Source organism: Branchiostoma lanceolatum, chromosome 5 (genome assembly GCF_035083965.1).
Source record: "Branchiostoma lanceolatum isolate klBraLanc5 chromosome 5, klBraLanc5.hap2, whole genome shotgun sequence".
Lineage (NCBI taxonomy): Eukaryota > Metazoa > Chordata > Leptocardii > Amphioxiformes > Branchiostomatidae > Branchiostoma > Branchiostoma lanceolatum.
The window spans coordinates 9,708,619-9,733,686 of NC_089726.1; the positions used below are offsets into that span (position 1 = coordinate 9,708,619).

General features: G+C 40.6%; 2 protein-coding genes across 6 annotated transcripts in view; one reads left to right on the forward strand and one right to left on the reverse strand.

The window, feature by feature from the left end:
* Nucleotides 1–4,471, reverse strand: part of LOC136434933 (mitochondrial carnitine/acylcarnitine carrier protein-like) — a 154,432-nt gene extending 149,961 nt beyond the window's left edge. For 2 of the 3 annotated variants that reach the window (XR_010755799.1, XM_066428052.1), the window contains exons 1-4: nucleotides 3,703–4,090; nucleotides 1,335–1,427; nucleotides 915–1,045; nucleotides 458–548 (exon numbers count right to left, since the gene is read on the reverse strand). Coding sequence is in view for 2 of the 3 variants with exons in the window: in XM_066428052.1 (XP_066284149.1) it covers nucleotides 458–548; nucleotides 915–1,045; nucleotides 1,335–1,427; nucleotides 3,703–3,795 (408 nt within the window). In the remaining variant the exon portion in view is untranslated. Of the gene's footprint in view, nucleotides 1–457; nucleotides 549–914; nucleotides 1,046–1,334; nucleotides 1,428–3,702; nucleotides 4,091–4,342 lie in introns of those variants that run through there. The other variant, XM_066428053.1, reaches the window with a different exon arrangement.
* A 1,650-nt stretch (nucleotides 4,472–6,121) lies between these two features.
* Nucleotides 6,122–24,982, forward strand: LOC136434936 (ubiquitin carboxyl-terminal hydrolase 15-like). 3 transcript variants are annotated; one of them, XM_066428056.1, is made up of 26 exons: nucleotides 6,122–6,250; nucleotides 7,791–7,918; nucleotides 9,007–9,146; nucleotides 9,523–9,649; nucleotides 10,651–10,796; nucleotides 11,202–11,266; nucleotides 11,790–11,852; nucleotides 12,271–12,363; nucleotides 12,908–13,022; nucleotides 13,348–13,387; nucleotides 13,645–13,778; nucleotides 14,220–14,378; nucleotides 14,783–15,007; nucleotides 15,333–15,416; nucleotides 15,737–15,831; nucleotides 16,283–16,354; nucleotides 16,651–16,782; nucleotides 17,125–17,204; nucleotides 18,802–18,928; nucleotides 19,250–19,344; nucleotides 19,511–19,581; nucleotides 19,876–19,994; nucleotides 20,468–20,617; nucleotides 21,272–21,375; nucleotides 21,797–21,885; nucleotides 22,282–24,982. In XM_066428056.1, the coding sequence occupies exons 1-26, from the start codon at nucleotides 6,141–6,143 to the stop codon at nucleotides 22,456–22,458; spliced, it is 2,940 nt and encodes a 979-aa protein (XP_066284153.1). In that variant the 5' UTR covers nucleotides 6,122–6,140; the 3' UTR covers nucleotides 22,459–24,982. The 3 variants fall into 3 exon arrangements, with proteins under 3 accessions (XP_066284153.1, XP_066284154.1, XP_066284155.1); XM_066428057.1 differs by having other exon boundaries at nucleotides 19,259–19,344; XM_066428058.1 differs by lacking the exon at nucleotides 12,271–12,363.
* The last annotated feature ends 86 nt before the right edge of the window (nucleotides 24,983–25,068 follow it).

Consider the following 25,068-nt stretch of genomic DNA (forward strand, 5'->3'; position numbering starts at 1 on the left):
ACATCTTGATGGTTAATTTTCTCACGAGACTTAGTCCAGGTGATGGAGCAGTGATGAAACAATTACATTGTATTATAGAGGGCTGGAAACACAACCTGCAACAATGCAGAACTTCTGAAAAAAAAAGGACTTCAAGTACCGATCATAAACTTTTTTTCATAGATGTCCTCTGCCATGTCATCATCAGCAGCATGCACTGATTTGCCTCTTCATAAGTAAACATATGACAACCCTTCAGACTATTGTTACAGAGATAAAGGGAAGGAGAATGAGGGCAAAAGGAAAACAGCAAAATAAGAAACAAAAGTAATAATGGAAGATAAAGATATCAAAGGAAAGGATGTAATCAGCAAAATGAAGAGGTAAAGAGATAAGAGCAACATTTGTGTAGTCGTCTCTTCATAAGTAAACATATAACAGGATCCTGGCAATGAGAATGGATAGTCCCAAGCCTCACCTGCAGCAGGCACTTGATGCGCTCACCAGGTGCCATGATGACAGTCGTGAAGACACCTGCCAACATCCCTGCATTCCACAGCTGTATGTACCTGTTATACAAGGAGAACAATCATAGACTGAGAGAGAACATATTGTGGATTATTACTGTCACTATGGGATATACTAAGGCTACGGAAAATGGTATCTGGACTAGAAAAAAAAACAAAAAAACATAGCAGCTTTAGATAAAGAGATCCTAATTTTCTGTGTATTTTTGTTATGTAAATGAAGGCTGAGCTCTGTTATGAAAGTTTTACATTGCCTACTCTTAGATTATAACGACTGTGCTCCCTCATCTGAGAGCAAATACATTATACATTCAAGTAACATACAGTCTACACAAATACATATTTGAAATTACATGTATGCCAAAAGAGAAAAATTCAATGATGAAGAGAATGCAACAGTGAACTTACGACAACTCAGCATTGGTCTTCTCTCCTGCCTGCAACTTTTTCCCTAGCCCGAAGCCGAAGAAACATACAGCGAACATGGGGGACACACCCACAATTGGTGCTGCCATGCCCTTGTACAGGCCTCGGAACCCCTGGGAAAAATACACACGAAAATGTTTATGAGTATAGCTTATAGAAGAGATCACATATAGACGTTTCTCAATTGAATAGTCTCAGAGTTCTACTAGTATCACTATTGTAGCCTGGAGTCCTGTCCAGGCGATCACTATTGTCATCATCACTATAAACTACATGAAGTGGTTTGGTTGCTCTTGTGCTGACAAAACTAAGTGTAAGTTACATTAGAAAATCGTTTTTATAAAATACATATTTGATAAAATACTGCTGTTGATTAAAAGTGCTATAAATAGCTCAGCTAACCTCCTTCATCACTGTCTGCTTGGCACAGTCCCATGCTCCTGCAAACTTGGGGGCCTGTCCTGGAGGTGGGGTGGGCTGGGTCTGGAGCCGTACCTGCACACACAACACAAGTCTCCATGACAATTTTGTATCAATGCGCCTTACGGCATTACTGGCTTTAAAAAAAAATTAACTGCTATAATGAATGTTGGGTCTAAGTTATGAGTAATACATGGTTGGAGTACAATTTTGGTCTTGCTACCAGTACTTTCATGGCTGAAAGTCGCATGTATAATCTCCGAGCAGATGTTGGAACTTGGGGTGGAAAATGGTTGTCTGACCTGCTGTTTTTTTCTGAATCTTCTTTTTGGGACTGTCAGTAGAAATGGCTGGTCAGAAAATTTAAAATTTTCCCACCCCAACATCTGCTTGGAGATGACACCTGCAGTCCATGCAAACTTGTGCAATGACCTTGAGTGAGTGGGGTGACCTCAAATGAGTTGATGAATTCTAAAGCTGTTGCTGACTTTTGATTAAGCATGGCGCCACATGGGGCACTTAATGACAGGACTGAGCAATGAAATAAGTTGTTTTATGAACCAATCAGCCCTAATGGTAGGAAGTTGGGATAGGAAAACAATTTCAAAACACTGTAGTTCTTCTTGCAGACTTTCACACTTCAATTTTCACAGTGACAAAACAAGAGTCTTAGGACCCAAAATCTCCATGAAACTTTGTTTTTTTATTAAACCAGTTCCCCCCATTCTATATCGCTCAATGGTATGACCCACACTTGCCGGCAAGGGGAGAAGTGATAAATAGCTACTGACCTAGATAAGAGACCAACAGATGGTGCGACCTCAAAGCCCACAATAGAGTAGATTTTCCTCATTACTTATGCAAATTCAGTATGAATTTGCATAATTAGCACTTCAGTTTGTACATCTCTGTCCAACCTACCTGCATATCAAATAACATGAAAATCTGTCGCTCCTTTCTTCAGTTATTCTCCTTGCAAAATATTTACAAACACGCCATTGCAGTTCCAGTGACACATACCAGGGGGCCCAAAATCGACCTTGACCTTTCTCCTCCCAGCACCTACCCACATACCAAATATCATTTCAATCCATCCACACGTTCTTCAGTTATGCTGATTTTAAGCGTCCGGTGACACATACATACACACACGGTGACACAAACATACACACACGCGCACACACACGCAAACACACTAACTTCGCATGATTTGCACTTCAGTGTGTACATCTCTGTCCAACCTACCTGCGTACCAAATAACATGAAAATCTGTTGTTCCTCTCTTCAGTTATACCCCTTTAGAACATTTTTACAGATAGGCCATTGCAGTTCCAGGGACACAAACCAGGGGGCCCAAAATCGACCTTGACCATTCTCCTCCCAGCGCATACCCACATACCAAATATCATTACAATCCATCTACACGTTCTACAGTTATGCTGACTTTAAGCATCCGACGACACCCATGCAAACGATTTACCTCCTTACTTATGCAAATTCGGTCTCATTTGCATAGTTTGCACTTAAGTGTGTACAACTTGGTCTAACCTACCTGTGTACCAAAGAACATGACGATCTGTCGATCCACTCTTCAGTTCTTCTACATTGAAGATTTTAACAAATACACCATTGCAGTTCCAGTCACACATGCCAGGGGGCCCAACATCGACCTTGACCTTCCTCCTCCTAACACCCACCCACATACCAAAAATCATTACAATCCATGTACAGGTTCTACAGTTATGGTGACTTTAAGCGTCCGGTGACACATACATACACACAAAAACCAAACGCAAGCAAAACAGTATCTCCATGAAAAAGCCTTTTTTCATGGAGATAAAAAGCCTGGATGCTAAATGTCTCCTTTCTCAACATGCATGAACATGGATGCGGTCTGTAATCTGGATGCTTTTTAATCGTCATCAGTTGAGATTTAATTCTACGTAATCGGACTGCTCTGGTAAAGTGTTATCGGTGGGAGGTTGGTTGGTTGGTTGGTTGGTTAATTAAAAATCTTGGCATTAATCATAATAGATTATCCTTTACCCATTTAGACCCCCTCCAACTCGAGTCAAAGAGAAAGTTAATTAAAGCCCAAATCCACAAAAATGTGTAACATTCCGGTTGACAATATTACTAGTAACACCTGTTATGCAGGTGGCAAATGTACACGGATGTTTGGCCACTTAGACTTGATTTAAATAGTCCAAGACCAACTCAACAACTCACTCAAAACTACCTGTGCATACACATACTTATAAGTTGTACCAGCCTCATTGACAATTTGTAAATTTGTCCAGTATAGAAATATATCCCTGTGTGATTTTGCAACCACTGATGTGGCACCTACCTTGATGGTATCAAGAGGATGCCCTGTTACCACCGTGCACACTCCTCCAAAGCCACCGGCTATGAAGTCTTTGGCTGGGCTAACATCAGACATCTTGTAGTGTTGTCTTGAACGTTAACTATCTTACAGTAAAAGTTGTTGCAGGATCTATCTGAAGAAGCCGGTAGTTCACGTGCCGCACACGTGAAGACGAAGTGAATGGAAAGAGCCTAAGGAATTGTAGCCGGGAGGTAGAAGGAGTTGGAGAAATATCGTTGATGTTCGCTGAATTACCGCATCGATCGAGATAAGGCCGATAAGCGATATTCCAGTAGTCCGGCGCTACTGTGTAGTTTACAGCGGGGCCGACCAGACAGTGAGGGGAGGGGGGGCAGTAATGTAATGTGTCTCAGGGTAGAGGTCAGAGGTCTTATTATCATTCAAATTTTGTGTATTTTGATGTAAATTTTCCGTCGGCAGCCAATGGAGCCATCCTACAAGGTGGGAGGGCGGAGCCTGATCAGACACGCACTACGTCATCTTGACCTACAGAGCATCGGCAACTTCCACCTAGAGGTCACTGAACCAAACTGGTTATACTAAGCTAGAAGAGACTATTCTAGGAGACGGATTTCGTGTAATAGAATGTTTGCAACATTACCTTGATGGTGTCTAGCGGATGTCCTGCGAAAACAAGACACACGCCGCCAAAACCACCGGCGATGAAGTCTTTTATCGGGTTGACGTCCGCCATGACAGCTGAGTAGTAGAGGAAAGCCCGTCAGTACCATATATGGGTGGAGGACCCCGGAGATTAAAAAGATAAAGGGCCCCAAATATGATTTGTTTTCCGCAATTGGCGGCACCTATTTACGTAAGCTACGGGCTACGCAAGTTGAAATTTTCTCCAATAGCTGGACTAAAGATTGATGAATAAATAAATAAATAAATAAATAAAATAAAATAGATAAACGAATAAATAGATATTATCAACAGAAATCTAATGGGAAAAAGTAGTCTCCAAGCAGATGTAGAAAGGCAAAATCGTAACGTTTCTAAAGATCCTGGTTCCGCGGAGCAGCGTTAGGATTTTGCCTTTCTACATCTGCTTGAAGTGAAGGGAACAAATGGAAGAAATTTCTAACTCTAAAGCCAATTCCCGGCATACTCTGAATCAAACCTTAAAAATTAAATGCTGTTATTTTCAAAAAAGTATTACTGTCGGTATTCTTGAAGCCGCATTACACTAGCTAGTTGGCTAACGAAAAAGCGTCATTGCTGAGGTTCGACCGCTTTACCTTTTTTCACTTTACTATTCTTTGATATTTCCAGCGCGAACGATTAACCTCCAAGCAGATAGCGGGTCACAGTACACGGAAAAGTCTAGCCTCCTGTGCAGGCCTCCTATAACGCGCGGCATATATTGTTTTTTTTTTGGGGGGGGGAGCTCTTATGCCGGCAAGGGAGTTGTGCAGCCGAGGGAGTTGTATAGCGCGGACCCCTTGCCGGCATAAGAGCTCCCCCCCCCCCCAAAAAAAAATATATGCCGCGCGTTATAGGAGGCTAGGAAAAGTCCCACGGAAACGTGCAAACTGAAGGCAAACAAGGTAACTTCTGTTTGGGTCATCTGAGGCTTGACTAGCTGGGACTTATTCTTCTCCTTCTTAATAGACTATTCTGTTCCTGACCGTTCTTGAAGAAGAAGAGAAAATGTTGACAAATATATTGATACTCGTTAGGCTATTGGGGACCTTAAGGGAACATTTACGACAGATTGCGCAATATAGATTAAATAGATAGAATGTCGTCGGGTATCGAACGCGTATGTATACGTGACCTAAATCTGACACCTTAAAATAAGTAAGACTGACAATAGTTGAAATCGACGTATCTTGTTAGGTATATTTACGGAAAAAGATATTCAATTCAATCAAATTAACATCATGTAACGTTAACTCTGTTCACAGTGGGTGGTGTTGTATTATTTAATGCCAGTTTATCATTGCGGAGTGAGATGGTTTCCTTGGAGATTGCTCCTAAATCCTAAAGTGAATGAGCATTGTTTGTATTTAACAATATGAAGCACACCTGTGCCCTAGTTTCGGCCTTTTTATGCCGTCTTTAACGGCTTTTCACCTCAAGCTAAGCGCTTGAAGATACGTAGCATCTACCATGACGCAGCCAATCAAGAAAGCCGTTGCGGCAAGCCTCAGGTCATCAGAATTCATGACTCGTGACGTCATGATACCGCTACCAAACGTACAAAAGACGAACAATGTGATTTATTAAAATGCACAAAATATTTAATTTCTTCACAATTATTTTGAATGCACATGACTTCCATACAAATGAAGTCTTCATCAGAAATTTATTCCAGTGATTTTTTCTTGAATGCTCAGTGTATAACAATCAACAAACATTCGCTTTTGATTTTCACGTTCTCATGTGGTCACTGATCAATGACGATCTCTATCATCATGGCGGAAGGCGGCGGGCCTCCCGAGCCGAAGGTTCAGAAAAGTCAGGTTTCCTCCGATTTAAAGAAGGAGCTGAAAAAGGGAGATACATGGTAAGGAGACAGGAATATATCCTGTCAAATTACAGTAAGATTTAGTCTTTGGGATGTTGACGTTACTAGTTACAGCCAAAAATTCCACGGGAGTTCTAAGCATGTCTGAAGTCAAAATGCCGGTTCGAAATGGAAAGTGTACCGGCGGAATTCGACTGGCGGGACATTTTTACCTTACCCATCTACCTTCATACGATAACATCTCGCTAGGAAAGATGTCACGGTATTCGCAAGGCTATTTTTCTCCAGTCGGATGGTCTTCAATGCCATCTAAACATCGTTTGGGTAGAGGTACTACAAGCATGACAACGTCGGTTTTGGGATCCTTGGAAAACCCGGACGATATCGTCATACGTCACGGAAAAGCGGAAATGACTGGTCAAAAGCCGACCGTGGGAGGGTGGGGACAGAAAGACATCTTGGTTCGGCCGTCTTCTCCGGCCCAAGATCAAGGGCTTGTCATTTTTCTCACATCAGTCGGTAGTTTCCTGGTTTCGGGTGTGTTTGTTGCACAACACGTGACACCTTGCCCCTGCTTACACGGGTGGCGGCATAATGCATTATCTCTGTGCTCCAAGCAGATGTTGGAGTGAAAGATCGTAAAGTATTCTGACAGTCAGCCTTCTCAATACAGCCACACAACTCATCCATGGTACATGGATGGCTGTCAGAAAATCCTAGCAGTCAGAAAACCACCCCCAACCTCTGCTTAGATTTTCACCCTCCAACTTAGTCCAAGCCAGTCAGATGTCTATATCATGATGTATACTACAATATTGATGATAGATATCTTTGCTGGATATTGTTTTGCAGAAATTGTAAGGACTGCATCTGGGCATGAAGCCAAATTCAAAGGATGAGCTTACATGCCTTTTTTGACCATGGACTTATTTTTATCCGGTGTCTAATGACTGTTCCTGACGGCAGGCTAGGCAATGTAAACATCCTGAAATAGATAATTCTAGCAGCATCTTGACTAGTCAAGGAAGACAGTGACAATTACACACACAGAACTAGTGTTTACATATTAAATGTGTAGATGTCCCCTTATGTTCAAGTTACATATGTTCTCCCCATTTTGTTTGCAATAATCCAAAGCATACCACATAATCATCTTTCTCCTTGGCAATTTTTTACAGAATTCCTTGGATCAGGATCTGTCCTAGCATAAGTGATAGGTCAGAGGAAAAATGTAACAAAGCATATACTCGATATACTTAAGTTAAGCAAAAGGACAAGGTCACTCAAGATAAAGAAAGGTTGAAATACTACATGTGTGAAACTTTGAGTAATTGGAAAATGGATATTTTCTCCCAATATAGACCTTTGTCAACTATCTTGTCATTTTCTTTGGGGATATCAGCTGACTCAACAACTCTATTATGATTGACAATAACATGATGTGCTAGATTTATGAACGTGTGTGTGCTCGGAAGGTGTGGTGGGTAAGAGAAATGATAACCATGCCCATTTATGTCACCAAATTGCATTGACAAATTGGGATTTGCATTGTTGTTGATCGATCATTGTCTATTCACAGGTACTTGGTTGATGCTAAGTGGTTCAAGCAGTGGAAGAAGTATGTTGGCTATGACTCCTGGGACATGTATGGCATGGGAGACCAGGCAACCTTCCCTGGGCCTATTGACAACGCTGCCCTGTATAAAGGTTTGTATGAGGCAGAATGTTTCTTTGTATGGATGGTACGGATTCTATGAATCAGTATGATAATGATAATTGTTGTTAGATGAAATACATGTAATGACACCCAAGAGGCCTTTTGAGATGTACATGAAGAAATAATTCTGTAAAATAAGGATACCTGTGGAGGCATTTCAAAGATCAGGATACAAAGTTAGGAAATGATTATACAGTAATTGCATATATCTGAGATTTAAAGATCATCTTTCCCTAATTTCATTTTTGCCGCGACCTACCTTGAACTCAAGACAAGCTCTCTTAGAGTTTTGTTAGAATTACTGTGAACATGGTTTAACCCTTAGTTGCTTCAAGGACTCATGTGTTAAGTCTTAGATCCTGCTTATGGTGCCAAGTTTGGTCTAAGATCACCATTCACAGGTTAGCCTCTGACAGTGACAACCATCCAATACCCACGACATGAGCTATCTTTGCTGCCTTTGATTAGCCTATGGCATAGAGCGCTGTAATCTGTGTCCAAATTTAGTCAAGCCTGAGGGCTGTATGTGAACCCCATGATGAAGTGATGACACTTCCTCAGAAGTAACAAGAGACAGCTGGGTACTGGTCAAGTGTAGTCCCGACTGTGTTTAAGATTTTTCCCCGAACACAAGATTTTGTCATACCTATTTTTTCCTTTTTCTTTCAAATGGATTGATATACAAGATGCTTTGTTTTGTGTGTTTTGATGGCTAGTTAAGGTGAAATATTCGATTATGTAAACAAGGTAGTGTTATTAAACCCAATAAATTAGCACTTGAAACTTTTACTGTTTGTCAGATTAAAGAGGTGGTGCATTTAAAATATTACTCTCTGTAGGTTCGTGTTACAAAGTGTCTAGTAGACAGACCTTCCTCTCAGTTCTAAATCTTCTGGAATTGTTTTAATGACAATGCCAGAAGATGATACTGCCAGAAGATGACAATGCCAGAAGATGACAATGCCAGAATATTTGGAACTGTGTGTAAGGTTGAATTTATTGCTTGTATTTTCTGCTTATTACAAATATGAATCTGTTATCAATAACTTGAAAAGAAGACCCTTCCATGTCATTGCAGATCCACAGACACCCGACTCCCTGCACCTGAAAGAGCACCTGATTGATGAGCTGGACTACATGCTGCTGCCCACCGAGGCATGGGACAAACTAGTCAGCTGGTACGGCATGGTCAACGGACAACAGCCCATCGCTCGCAAGGTGAGCACACACAAGGAGGATTGTCTGTTGTTGTAACTTGTATGGTACAAGTGCACAAGTTATTGTACAGTTTAGATTTTCAGAATAGATCTCAGCTATGGTCTTTCAAGCTTCTTTTATTCTTCAATTGTGTGCTCTCTTTTTCTTGCTTGCTTGGTTGGCATTTTATTTTCATGATGACACTAAATGCAGTTGTTTCAGTCTCACTATCATTTGAGTCAGTGTTTAACCTTGTCCCTGCTGCCTGACCCTGTAACCAATCAAGAAATGATAGCCGACTTCAGTGTGATGAAAGTTAAAGGAACAAGCAAGTATAATAGTATACCATCTATACATTTGTACCATATTTCAAGCATGTATTTTCTCCCCTTCCCAGGTTGTTGAACACGGGATGTTTGTGAAGCACTGTAAGGTGGAGGTTTACCTGATGGAACTGAAGCTGTGTCAGAACGACAATCTGGAGAACTGTGTGTCCCAGCAGTTCAGCAAGGCGGACACCATCGGTAAGTACATGTACATGTAGCACACACAGGGTTTGAACGGGGTGTCTATGCAATTTAGTGCATTCAGACATGGAGCTGTGCACCAAATTTTTCATATTATAAATGTACTCACTAATAGTAGTATTTCAACTTTAGGCTATGAAGGAAGGCAGTAAGGTTTGTAATTAGGTTTTGCAGACATTTTAGTCTTTCTGTTGTGCTTCCAAGATTTTTTCTGTGCACCTAAATTTTTTTAAGGTTAGGTGCACCACCAGTGCCTCGATCTGTTGCCACAAATGAATTTCGAGCCATGACTTCCACTGCTAGGGCTTCTAAACAAATGTTGGTTCTGCCATTTATAGTATCTTGCTCCTCCCTCCACCAAGACCCTACTTTGTGTTGTTTACATGTGGTAGGACGTTGTCAGGAAAAGAGCTAATAAACAAGTGTACTTCACCAGTTTCCCAAAATGGTACTACAGTTAATGGTGCACGAAAGAAAGTTGAGGTGTTTTGCTGGTACATCTTAGATACAGTATATAACCATACCGGGTAACATGTTATGTTGTCATTACGAAGCTAAGTTACTGTATACTGTTTGGTCTCCCTATAGACATCAGACATATGATCATGTTTATGAAGATAACGATGATAGATTGCTGCCACAGTGACTCATATGCAACATGATTTCTGTTACTTTGCATGTTATATTAGGTTTGACATAAAAATTTCATAGAGATGGCTTAGCACACATTCGTGGCCAATAAACTAACTTGTCAATGTTACATTATCCAGGAGACATGTTCTTTTCTTTTGTGCAGTTGCGGACAGTCTAGATAATGCTTTTTCCATAGCCTTTCAATTTAATATTACAAACTTGTATACATACCAAGATATCATACAAACTCTCTAGTTTACTGGTATCATTGTTCTTTTATGCTTGTTTTATATGTTAGTCCGTATATCATGTACATGTATTCCCTTCATCAAGTTGGTGACCCAAGTACTCTTGTATGTTTGCAGACTACATAGAAAAGGAGATGCGGAAGTTGTTTGCGATCGGGGAAGACAAGGAAACTCGTGTGTGGAACAAGTACATGTCCAACACCTACGAGCACCTGAACAAACCTGAGAACACAGTGCAAGACGCCGGGCTATACCAAGGACAGGTTGGTAGCCTCATAGTACTTTCAAAGTCTGTCAATGTTATCTTTATGTCTAGGTTGAAAACCATCTACTGTGATTCTGTGAGTAGCTTCATAAGGTTGGTAGGTCAGAGGAAAATAATGTTCTTTCACAACCTAAAATAAGGTATGTGTACCTGGAAAACCCCCTCAACTACATGCACCTTCGTCAAGACCTGTATGGACTCCACTACTCTTGCACCAATTTTCTTAAGGTTGTATTGCAAGAGCATTATTTTCCTATGCACCGTGTCACTGTGAATGATGATATATACCACATCTTTCAGTGTAGTGTTGCAGGACATTAATTTGTATAGCCCTCAGTACAAGGAATGTTGTTATGGTGATGTAGGAACTTTGGTTATAAATTTATTTTATGTCACACCACAGATTCTGGTGATAGAGCAGCAAAACGAAGATGGCACATGGCCCAGGGGAAATGTAACCAATAAGAGGTGAGTATATACATAGGAGACCTTCATACAATGTTTTGTTCGTTCAGAATCTCGTAGTGTCTAGTGGCACATAGGGCAGCTAGTTTCCTTGCTGTTTCTGTAGCAGGGTATATTTTTGGAGGTAGGGGTTGCTAGCCCTTCCCCTTTAATGTGCCGGGGGTACTTTTTTGAACATGGGACCCCCATTTTTCGTCCCTTCCAAAAGACGGTGCAGCCCCAACCGAGATGTCCTGACCCCAGGACTTGAACCGGGGCTTCTAGTTATCAACTAATTGGAACTAGGAGCTCAACTGTGAGGCTGCTACCAATTGAGCCACAGAGACATCCCCATACAATGTTTACAGAGCCTACTTGTTTGTTCGAACCTTTAAATATTCATTCATAGAAGCTCAGATTAGCCTGCATGTCACTTGTCATTGACGTAAAAATTAACTTGAATATGTCTTTTCTAGACACAAAATCTTATAGCTGTGTTTGGCCGAATTTATCGAAAACAAGTGAACTTCATTTTTCATTTGTCCAGTTCTAGCTCCAGCAGTGCCAGGAACATGGAGATGGGGACTTACTCAGCACCGGCAACTAGAAGGTGGGGAGGATTTTATCATGTCACTTTGTACTTATAAATGCTACCTGTTAAGTTCTTTTGTCTTATTCCGTTGCTTTGGTGAAATTTCCCTCGCTTTGTTCTATACAATTGTTGCCCCAAGCCAAGTGTTACTATTTGTCTCAGTGTTGTATTTTGCTCTTCTGCTTTGTCACATTTTTATTCCCTTTTTGAGCTCTTTTCTGGTTTATGTATATTTTCTTGTCCAAGCTCTGGTAATTAAGACATTGAGAGCTGTACTGAAATTAGAAGGTTATACCCTTTGGGCCTACAAAATGAACTAAGAAAAGGAGGCACCTGGTGCTATGTATTAAGACGTAATGTTCAGTCAGATGCACAGTAGCACACATGATGTTGCTTTCCGTCCTAAGCCTCAGTCTTCGTATTCTGTCCCAAGCAGTGGAGAGGACAGTGAAGAAAACGAGAATGATGCAGGGAGCTCTAATGAGCCAACGCCCACTATCGGCACCCCCAAGTCTTCGCCATATATCAAGTATATATGTATATGTGTGGTCCCTAACAAACAACAGATGATGTGTTTACGTCAGCCTACTACTAGATCTACATGTAGCATGTGCCATACATGTATGATAGTTACTGTACAGTCCCTGTCTTAGCATGGTCTCAGTTCCTCTGAGAACTAAACATGAATGCTTGAACATTAGCTCTATACGGTAGACACTCTCAGCCTCAACTACAGTATATGGATCGGTGTGACTGTCCATGGGTTTACTTGACATTGCAAAGGGTTTGCCCAGTTGTGATGTTAATATTTTGCTCTTCACAGTCTAGGAATGTAAAACAACTTCAGTCTTCTGTCCCCTTTTTTCCATTAACTCATGACTCTCTGCTTGGTCTCAATTCTTTTGCTCTGCAGTCTAGTCTGTGTTGATGTAGACCTTTTTGTTTCGTTTTTTTTGTGGCATGTATGTGATACCTGTCTTAATCTAACCCCTTTGAAGGCTGCGGAATTTACATTATGTCTTTTTTCTTGTGTTTAATCATGTTTACAGCGAGTTGATTTCCTCCTATTCCAGTAGCTACAGCAGCACGTATGACTACAGCTCGGAGAGGGGGCGTGGTCAGGTGCAGCCAGGACTGTGCGGTCTCAGTAACCTAGGCAACACATGCTTCATGAACTCAGCATTACAAGTGAGTGTGGCTGGATTCAGTATTAGAATAGGAAAGTCTCTGGCGGTTTTTATTTTTTACAATTTCAGGGATTAATATACCCGCAGATCAGATGTACAGAAAAGCCGAAATGTTCGCAGGGATTTAATTTCGCGGTAGGAAGAAAATGGAGTGTTCGCTTTGGTTCTAAATTCGCGGTTGCAACAAGGGGGTAGGTGGGCAGAAGACAGACCTTTTACAATACTACATAGATGTTAGTTGAAGATGTTGCTGTAGGACAACTCAACTTTTGCAATCATCTGTATTTTCAGAAATTACATATAGATTGTCTTTGGTATCTTTCCAGTGTTTGAGCAATGTACCAGTTCTCACAAGATACTTCCTAGGTAAGTACTAAGATGGGCCTCCATTATTTAGCAATCTCACAAGTATCAACAGCATAAAGCTTTGCATTACAAACAACACTATCTCTAAGTTGTTTAATTTACAACCTGGCTACAGTCAAGTTCAAAAAAACTAATTACAACCTGCTAATTTATATTGGCAGAAGAGCAATCATATTGTATGTTGCTAATGTAAAAACACCCCTTGCAGAAAATATATTAACTGCAACCAAGCAATAATCCCTCTCTTCTATTTGCAGAAAATCACTACCAAGAGGAACTGAACTCTGACAACCCTCTTGGGATGAAGGGAGAGATTGCCAAGACATATGCAGAGCTTATCAAACAAATTTGGTCGGGGAAATATAGTTACACCATACCAAGGAACTTTAAGGTATGTGCTATGTATTAGTGTCTGTTACCTAGTAAAAAAATGAATGATAATTCTACAGAAATTGACTTGGACACCTCAACAACTTTGACATTGTTATTTCTCTTATGGTTAAGAAAAGTAAGTTTATCATTAAGACAAGGACAATAGATAACTGCTAAAGTGACCTGTATATTTACTCATTTTATTTATTTATTTATTAATGATAGTCATAAATGCTTAGTAAAAAGGGTAGGGTGACTCAACAGAAATTGGCTTTGACACCTCAGCAATTTTGACATCGTTATTTCTCGTATCGTACGGAAAACAGATTTACGTAGACAGTGAAATAACTTGGTGCAATACTTATGATCAGATGCTTTTTTACTTGTGATGGAAATGCCAGGAAAATGATGCCCAGTTTCAATTAATCATCCTTTGTCTTTTTCCTACTGTTTTTCTCAGACAGCCGTGGGTCGCTTCGCCCCCCAGTTCTCAGGTTACCAGCAGCAGGACTCCCACGAGCTGCTGGCGTTCTTGCTGGACGGCCTGCACGAAGACCTGAACCGCATCCGCAAGAAACCTTACGTGGAGCTCAGGGACGCAGACGGCAGGCCCGATGATGTAAGTCATGTTCAGAAACATGAGTTATTTAAAGTTAAAATCCTTCCCACAGCTTTCGGAAGCCCTTGGGACAAAGGCCACCACAGTAAGAGCCAAAAGGAAGGCGCACACTCAACCCACAAGGGCATATTAAGATATGGGAGTCTTCAAATAGCTTTCCTTTTCTCACCATTTTCTCACATTCACAACTTTTTGGCAAGTAAAACAGCCAAAAGAAAGCTTCAGCAAAACAGTCAAGGCTTTAGATTTCCATCACTTGAGTTCATACAGGCCTTCTTAACTCATCCCTTTATCCTTACCATTGTTTTCTAGTGATTTCATTTCACTATAAACCAAGGAGATGGAGATGTCTTTTCACTACATCACTGAATCAGTCTGATACCAAAATCATTGTTCTTTTGCAGGAAGTTGCAGATGAGGCGTGGAAGAGTCACCGTCTGCGGAATGACTCCATCATCGTAGACACCTTCCACGGACTGTTCAAGTCCACCCTCGTCTGTCCGGAATGTTCCAAGATCTCCATAACCTTCGACCCCTTCTGCTACCTGTCCTTGCCCCTGCCCATCAAGAAGGAGCGCTTCATCGAGGTGGTGCTGATCAGAATGGACCCTGCAGCTAAACCTATGCAGGTAGGACATGCTTACTTAGACTTAGATCCTCCCATGCCTAGTGGTGCATCGGGCAGCAAGCTTTCTCCAATCGGTGCGAATTTGGGCCAGGGCCTCTGCTCTCCTCAGGGTAGCCCCCAGTTGGTCAAGGTCCCTCTTTAGCATTTTACTACAGTAATGTAAGTTTTGGTCTTCCCCTCTTTCCTTTTCTTTTGTCAGGTTGCCAGTGTAGCACTGTCTTTCCACAGGCATTCTAAACACATGCCCTGTGTACTTGGCAAGGCAGATGAAAATTCAGTATCAAGTTACTATCAACCTAATGTTTTGTTGTTGTCTTTGATTGCAGTACAAGTTATCTGTCCCAAAGATGGGCACCGTACAGGACCTGTGTGAAGCTCTGTCCAGGCTGACCAAAATATCGCCAGACAAGGTAAACTGTCCTTCATGGCACAGACATTTATGAAATAACATTTATACAAAGGTTCAATTACATGTAGCATTAGAGCTGTCCTAGATATGAAAGAAGTGAATAACTTTTTGTTTAGGTGATCACTAAATGGGTAATATGTGTTCTAAAAGACAGGATTCTTTGTCTTTGATACAAAGTCAACAAATTCAAGAGGTGTCTCTCATGGTCCATACATGTTTACATGTAGATATCTACAGCACAGTAGACATATTACAGTTTTCATTTATCAGTCAGTTCAGTTGTTTAATAATTAATCATGAAAACAAACTTGCTCCCCCCAGATGGTGGTGACAGATGTGTACAACCACCGGTTCCACAAGGTGTTTGCCCCTGATGAAGGACTGTCCCACATCCTGGACAGGGATGACATCTATGTGTGAGTAGTTTTGAACTGTTACTTATAAGGACTGTGTACTGTGAAGAAACATGTTCAGGCCAGCTGTATTATACTTGTACCACATTGATTAGACCTTGTTTCGGGGGTACTTTCTGCAGTAGTTCCACTGCATGTCGCTAGGCGGTGCGCATTTACAAAGTAGAAACAACACGGAAGAGACAGTTCTCTGTTAGCTGTTTTTAATCTTATCATGAATGTACAAATTTAACTGTCCTGTGGAAGTTACTACATATATCTGAACATTGCTGAATTCCCCCAGTGTGGGAAATATCACTTTCTGGCAATTATAACCACATTTGTTTTACTATTGAGTTACAGTTCACAAAGTGCTTGTGGAGTTCTGATAGTCATACTGATGAAGAAATTTCAGATTGAGATATTTGATGTAAATGTTGATGAACATGTTTGAATCTGTCATATTTGTCTGTAGGTATGAGGTACCAGTGAACACCTGTGATGACCCAGACACCCTCATCCTCCCTGTCTACATGAGGGAAAGAAAGTAAGTTGTGACAAATTCCTTATTATTCGTCTTAGCTCTTAGAACATGTCTTCTTTAAAGTAGACTAAATGTAGGATTTGTGTGGCATTACGGCAAAATTAAAAGAAAGGAGGGGTTCCAACTCTTTTGCGTTTTTTTTTGTCTCATCCATTTTCATACAACACCAAGCCTGGATCCCTCCTAGGTTCCCTTTAGATAGCCTTCACTGTTGTTCTTCTCTTATTTGCCATCTAAAACTTGGAGATACTGTAGAAAGGAGCAGAAAGACGTTAATGCCCTATAATTTTGTCTTCTAGAGTAAGACAAAACCCTTCCTATAACTACAACAACGTGAGCACTGTCCTGTTTGGCACTCCTCTGCTGGTGCCCATCCCACGGAAAAACACAACCTACGAGGACCTGTACAGAATCATGCTGCAGAAAATGAGGTGAGGTCCAAGTGAGCTTTGCCTCAATCTAAAACAAGTAGCATTTCTTCTGATGTTGGTCTTTATATTCAATTTGATTTTTTACCACTTTTCACAAGCAGCTGCTGATATGATAGAATCATACCATACCTTTTTACAAGAAAACATGTACTTCAGAATGCTGATACAGGATTCTGCTTATCAACCATCAATATTTTTTACTTAAGAAATTGGAAACTTAACTGTTCTCTGATATCAAAATTATTGTTTTAAAATCTCCCTATATTGTGCATGATTGCCATTGTAATGATGTAATGAAAGCATGATGGCCAAGAATGACAGGTGTCAATCATTCTGTCCCAGCCGGTACATCCAGGAGCCCGACAGCGGTGACGAGTGGTACGGGGAGGAGATCAAGAACTGTGTCAAGGATGGGGTTATAGGTCAGTGGAACATACCATGTGGAAATGACCAGGCAGTATTAAAAATGTGGTGAAAAGTTTGCCTTGTAAATCAAAAGGGTCAAAAAAATTTTGTTTAGGAAATACTACATTACATTTTGAGTCACAGTCCACACTTAGTATGTTGACAGAGAGTATTGACGGCAAGTTGTATTGTACACAAAGCTGACCTATTAAATACAAACTGATAAAGAAATGGCCGCTATTAGGGGCACTTCACACAAGCGTTGAATGGGTGATGGCATGTTCTGTTGCGGATGTATTGCCGTACTGTATTGTATGCATTGATGTGTTTCCCTGGCACATTGCATCTGATGCTATAGTATCCCCCTCTTTGATTCTTATCAAACTCTAAACTTAGAGTCCGGGTGCTCAACCAAGGTCTGTGTTATTGGCCACCTCACATGTGCAGCCTTATTCAGTGACCAATCAATGTTCAGATCATAAGTCACATGACCTTTCTGATATAAGTTTATTCAACATGCTAACAGTTGCATACAGCTTTACCAAACACAACATAAATGCACTTCAAGAATGAATGAACAGACCTAAGATCTCCTGGCAAAGTTACAGTACAAACAAAGTACAATGTTTAGCAGCTTGTTTGTTTGTTTCACAACTTCATGTACATTGAAATGCATCAAATAAGTTGTCGTTCGGTCACTGGATAAAGGTTGCATATCGTGACCATATTGATCTTGTGAGTGCCTGGACTCTTGGTAGAGAGCTTGATGAGATTTATGTATTTCCCAGAGTCAGGCATCAGCATCCATACTCTCAGCCCCTACTTGTTTACATTCTATTTGTCCCTATTTGTACCAGGTAAACATATTCAGAGTATTGTGTGGCACACTAGTACAGTGGCTGAAGCATGGTACAGCTACATTGTATGGCAGTACAGTAGTAACCCTAGACATTGTTACTTATTTTTGTGGAGTGACTTTTTGGCAGCTCACCCATTGAGTCTTTCTAACAGTCTTTGATTCCGAATTTCAGAAATTAACCCAACTTTGTAGTTTTGGGCTCTTATAATACAAAAACCTATTAATTCCTAAAACTTACCAATTCAACATACCGATAATACCAGCTCTGGAAAATAAAATAGAAAAGGATAGCAATAAATTCCATTTTTATAGAATTCTATCATTCGAAAATTCTAATAGAATTACATTCTTTTTAGTTTGAAATTCAACTATACTGATTCAGCAGATATAAAGGATACAAGTTTAGATGGTTGAATCCAGGGCTGTCTCAAGGACCCGTCCCTTGCTGCTTGTTGGGATGGAAACAAGTTTCACCCTATCCGTCCAAAAATCTTAACTTCATGACATCAAATTTATGAAAATGTATTTTCCTAAGCTTAAAACGACAGATTTAACATCGGAAATTAACAACATGGGCTACCAAAGAAGGAGTGGGATGGAAAGAAATAAAGCTGGAGACAGCCCTGGTTTAATTTTACTCACTAGATAATACAGAATGAAGGAAATTAATTGAGGCTTATACTGTGTTATAATATATAATACACAAAACCCTGTAAGAATGTAGAGGTGCTGATACGCAGTCTGTCGTTCCCCAGGAGACGATGATATGAAGAACGACAACATTGATGGGGAGGCGGAGAGTGAGGAGGACAGCAGCCAGGGGAACGACTCGCACATGAACGACAACAGCATGTCTGACGACGAGGTCAACTGTGACAACAGGTCAGGCTCAAGTACCAGAGTTATCAACCTATTTTCTGGAACTAATATAGAGTGGAATTCGTTGCCACCAATTACAGTCAGGACATCCTCACTAGATAACTCAAAACAACACTTGCAGTCAGATATGCAAAAGTTAGGTGTGACAAGTGGTTCAGTGTAATAACTACCTGCTGCCATGGCGCATGCCTGCGAAGCTGGTGTGTTATGCAGCGAACTGTACCAAATATATTCCTTCTGTTACAGCTATAGTATGCAGTCAAGTCATTGCATATGCTCTTCTATGTTGGAACCTTGCACACTGACATTTTGCCTTTTACACAGGCCACACAGGATGTTCAGTTTCCACTTGGTCAACTCATATGGTAGTGCGGAGATCGAGCATATACGTGATGACGACAGGCCCATCAAGTTTACGAGTAAGATGCTTTTCGAAGTGATAGTCGATATCATCTGTATCGGTTGTAATGGTGTCGTGTTAATGTGTGTGTAGGACGCACATGAATAGTTTTGTACACATTTCATCATGGGCGTTTAATGAAGGATAACCTGTATGTTAATCGCACTGTTACACTTGTATTCCAGATCGTTCCTATTTAGCTCTTGACTGGGACCCCAAAGCCAAGGAGAAATACTACGATGAGAAGCAAGCAGAGGTAAGTGTGGTTTAACTATTGTCACTTTCATCTAGCAATGTAACATTTACCTTAATCAGCATCTACCAAAAAGACTTGGAAAGACTTAGCAACAGAGTTAATAATGAAAATGACATGAAAACGTTATCTAGAGCTCTGTTCCCCTCAGATGGAAGTTCCTTAATGAAGAGAGTTCTCAGTATTGCTGCTGCCACTTCTATGTCACTACAATTTCAGTCACAGATTATAAACTTGACTCTATATTCCACAGAAGTCACCTATTTGTTTGCTCACCTGTTTATTGTTTACTGGCAGGAGTTGGATGTTGATGAGACGGTGAACGCCACCCCCATGAGGAAGCGTCAGGTCATCAGTCTGAAGGACTGTATCCAGCTGTTTCTGGTGAAGGAGAAGCTGGGCGCCGATGACCCATGGTGAGTGGAGACCTGCCAGTCTCAGGCAGAGCTACCTTTGTATCTGTATGGAAATGTTATTCTGAGCTCACAGGAATACAGTATAACGCACAGGGCGAGTAGCCCCGTGTGGCACTTTTGCCAATACTCACAGACACCCACAAGCACAGTCTCAACTCAACACAATTACCACAAGGCTAAAGGGTCCGGACTAGTTAGACTGTTCATAAAGTGGCGCTTGAACCAGTTGAGTGAGTTGTAGTTTGTAAACCTATTACAGGTTTAATTACAAGTATTGTATTAAAACAGTCAATTGGAGATGCCCTTGCTGTGTTTGATGATGATGAATTGGTTGTACAATGTACCTGAAAGCCATTGAAACTTTCATAGTGCAGTCCTAGGCCTAGACATCAAAAGAGTTAATGGAACTAAATCTTAAGACATAGAAAAAAGTCTATGAGGAAGTTAGAAGAACTATGGTTCATTTCTTCTAGGTACTGTCCAAGTTGCAAGAAACACCAGCAGGCCACCAAGAAGTTTGACCTGTGGTCCCTCCCCAAGATCCTGGTCATCCACCTGAAGCGTTTCTCCTACAACCGCTACTGGAGGGACAAACTGGATACCATGGTCGAGTTCCCAACTAGGTCAGTACCAGTAGTCTCAGACGTTCTTTTACTGTATTGTACTGTAACTGTTGAAATGCTTGCACTTTTTGCGGTGACCTGTTGAAGCACGGAATTCGCTTGTTCTGTCTTCTGCCAGTGCCAGCCTACCCCATTGTTCTAACTGCAATCTACAACCACTGCAAGCATTGCATTTTCTCCCACAGCGAAATGAAATCCCTGCATTTACAGTAACCATATGCATACATACATGAACTCTATTGCACAAAAGTTGTACCAGATAAAAAGTATGGCAACAACTATTATGAAACAGCTCTAAGGAAATACCGGTAGTCTATTTTAAGCACATGCTACAGGATGGATTTATTGCTAATGCAATATATGATGAAGCTAAATAATTGGACATTCGTAATCCACTGTGTCATTATTTACCACACTGCAGTGCATGATAAGTGACATTTTCATATCGAAGAGTAAAAGCTTAAGATATAGCTAGACCCTCAATATGAAAGGCTAGCAATTTAGTCACCTTGCTTGAGCTAAAGTTGAAAAGGCCTACTTTGAATTTCCAAAAGTGTTGCATGACAAAGCATAACTTTTGATTCAATTGCTGTCCAACAGAATTGATGTTTTTGCCCCCCTAACCTTAAAGTTTGATTTTCCCTCTGTTCACAGAGACTTGGACATGTCAGAGTTCATCATCAATGATGGTCATGGCTATGCGACCTATGATCTCATAGGAGTGTCCAACCACTATGGAGGCATGGGAGGAGGGCACTGTAAGTAGTTATTGATTTATAAGTATAATAAATTAGTTTCTTTCTCTCTCTCTTTTGTTGGGATAGAATTTTACAGCGCTTCTGAAATGTCGGTTTCTCATGGTGAAATGAAGACACAACAACAGCAACAACTTTATCATCCTGAAAGTTCATCTATGTTAGTGAAAATTATTCTGAAAGAACTGTTATTGCCAACGCAAAAATTTGACTTCCTCCAATTCTCCAACTCCAGTCTGTATCCTTGCATTCCTTTACAAAGACTGGAGTTGGACGGTCGAAAATTTGGATGATGAGCCCAATTTTTGGAAATTACTGTTCAACTTTGCTTCTGAACTTTATCATCTGTTTTAGACCAGGAGACTGGAGCAAAAGTTCACATGTATTCTCTCGCTAATGTGTTTTTACTGTCTCCCCACCCCAGACACAGCCTATGGTAAGAGCAGGGAGGACACACAGTGGTACTACTTTGATGACAGCAGTGTTTCTCCTGCCTCAGAGGACCAGTGTGTGGTGAGTTCACAAAAACATGCTCCTACTAGTCCTAGTGCTGTACTTGGTGATGGAGTTTGCCTCGTTCATTAGTGGAATGATTATGGCACTTCCCTTGTACATATGTAATTTGATATAGAAGCCTGTCCCTTTCCTTGGTGCTGAATGTGTGTTCTCTTTCCATGGTGCTGAATAACATTCACATCAAAATTTTGTTTTCTTGCTGAGTTGCTTTGATCATATCACTGTAAGCAATACGCCTCAGTTTGTATTATAAAATGTTGTATGACGACTGTACAACCTCTTAGATGCTATATTGCCCAAGAGGATCTCCAGGCTCTGCTGTATCTAACTTTCTGTGTCACTTCATCATCTCCAGTCATCTCTTTGTGACACTCGTGCATTTTCTCTTCCCAGTCGAAAGCGGCGTATGTTCTGTTTTACGAGCTGAAGGGCTCGAGATGTGAGCGAAGTGAAAAGCAGACGGCCCAGGCCAACAGAAAATCAGCAGCGGCCACACAGTCCTCCGCAAACTGCACGGAAGACAACGGAACTGCCAGCAGCGGGGAGGACGACTCCATGGAAATCAACTAGACACACTAACCTTTCAACTCTGCCCTCTGAACTCTGACTCCTTACTTTTAGTACACATCTGTACTGGTCTCATGACTTTGAGATTGAAAATAATGGCACCTCTTGTCATTGGATGCCGGACATGTGATGAGCCTCAGATGAACCCTGATTGGTTGAATCAGGTCATGTGATAAGGTTTGAAATTGTGTATACTACTATTACCATGAGTACTGATGATGTAAAAGTGTATGCTGCTAGCTGCTGCTTTGGCACCACAGAGCCACAGTGACATGTTTTATTACTATTACTACTACTACGCACAGTTTCTCCAGGGAACTTCTGTAGTAAGATCTTTTCTAAAGGCTGGTATAGCAACTAGTGGCAATTGTACTACACTTCACACTCACTCACTCACACAAGTGTAGTCTAAGATTTTACCCTATTCTTAAGTACTGTTTGTGGAGAAGTATATGCCTTTAGCCTGAATATAACAAAAATCAGCAGCTTTTAAGTTTCATTGGTTGGAAAATTCTCTATCCCTTGCCAGATGTACTGTTTCTGTATTATTAAAAGAGTTGAAAACACTGTTGTGTCTGTGCAATATGTAACTCAGAAATCCTGACATGGGTGCATGCCATTTTGATACCTTCCCCACTACTCACTGCTTAAGAATGTGGCTTTTTCACTTGGATTTGAAATAAAAGTTGGGAGGAAAGTCTATTGTTATTCCTTGCACTTTGAAATGAGATTTTCCCGGCTTTCTTGACTCCTAAGCTACATACACTGATATGTTGTGGCTTAGCAATGATGCCTGTATCGCTCTTGCAGCATTGAAAACAAAGTTTTCTACCCACAGTAAATGTACATGCATGTTTACAATGGAATCCTATGGTATATCTATATTTACCCAGTGTGCATGTACATGTACATTTGTAGTTGTAAAGTTCTGTTAAATTTTTCCCTGTCGAGGTAGCCTTCCCACACCAAATTTGTATTGGTTACAAAGTTAGGCAGCAGGGATTATGTTACTCCTAAAAAATTGCTCTATCCCATACAAGATATCAATGCGTAGTCATAACCTTAGACTTCTGGTGGGCAATGTCTCAGAAAGGGGCCAGGGCAATCAGAACATCTACTTACCATGTAGATATTTGACACACTATGGTCAACATTGTATTCTTCAGCCAAGAACAAAAAATAATCAGCACCTTTAACTTTTTCTCACTGGTACTCTCAGGTCTTGCTATCTTACTGTTGATTAACGTTCGCTATTAGCCAGACTTTTTCTTAGCTACTGGCAACAGATGATTGAAGCATTGACATCACTGTGGGACATTTTCTTCAGTAAAACCAAAATTCTGTGGTCCTTGTAAAACTTTTTGACTACAGTACTTTTTTACTGATACATACTTATACCAACAATTACCCTAAGTTTTTTCTGTCTTCATCCTGTCATCAAGAAATGTACACAGTTCCTTTCTTATAGCAGTTCTGATTGGTTGTTATAGCAAGGTGTCCTGTTGGTCAAGACTTTGGAGTATTTTGATTGGTAGGGCTGGAATCAGAGTAGGGAGTTGGCATGGCTGGAGGAGCAGCCTGAATGTACATGATAGATTTGTTTCCACCAATATGTGATTGTATAAGTACTTAATCATCATACTCGTAGAGGAATAAGAAGCTGAGCTTATTATTGAGTGGCGTACAAGATACGGGTAGATTGGTTGCCTGTAACATTACAAAGGAAGAAGAAACACATACATGTACCTAACAATGGTGTAAGATTGAAAGGCTTTGTTGTTACGCCCATCAACTGTTGAGATAAGATGGAAAGAATCGCTGTAGTAATCATTCTTGTTTTCTGCAACTTACACTTCTATCTCATCCACTCATGAGATGATGACTTTGTAATAGTCTTGAGAACTAGGTAATAAGGAAGACCCAGTCTCTTACACTTAAATGTAAATCTTACCTTTCTGACTGTAGACTAACTGCTGCGCTGTGGCCTTCTGTTCAGACCGTCTTGAGAGTACTGTCACTCAGGTGTGCAAAGTAAAAGGCCAGGTTCTAGAAATGAAGTTCTCAAGATACATCTATCCACAGTGTAACTTATAGGAAATGTTTTTCTTAGTAGAGAAGCGCTCAGTATATGTCTGATACTTTGTACACTTCTGTTGCTACCTAACATGAAAAATACAGCGTTTAGCATATAGTAGTCATGGATGCACAAGAGGTACAGCACATGTATTATGTTTGAATGTCTGTATGCTTTCTCAGGCAAGTAGATCTTAATTTCTTGTTGACAACAGTGCGAACAGTTTCAAAAGATGTGTTAAAAAGGTTTCCTTAATTTCACAAATGGTTTCAGAAATACACCAGCAAACTCTGACATATTGGGTTACAGTAGAACATGACTGTGCATCTACATGTATGACACTTTTTCTCTGTGCAAATAACAGGCCTGTTTCTTGACATTCAAGATGTTGGGTTGCATTGGTATATTATGTACAGAGCCATCATAGCATCTATTAAATGTGTTTTTTATGAACTTGTGTGTTGTGTTTGTGTCACTGGTTTTCTTGCTTTGACTACAATGTATTGGCATTTTTGATCCTGGTATATTTTTTACAGAAA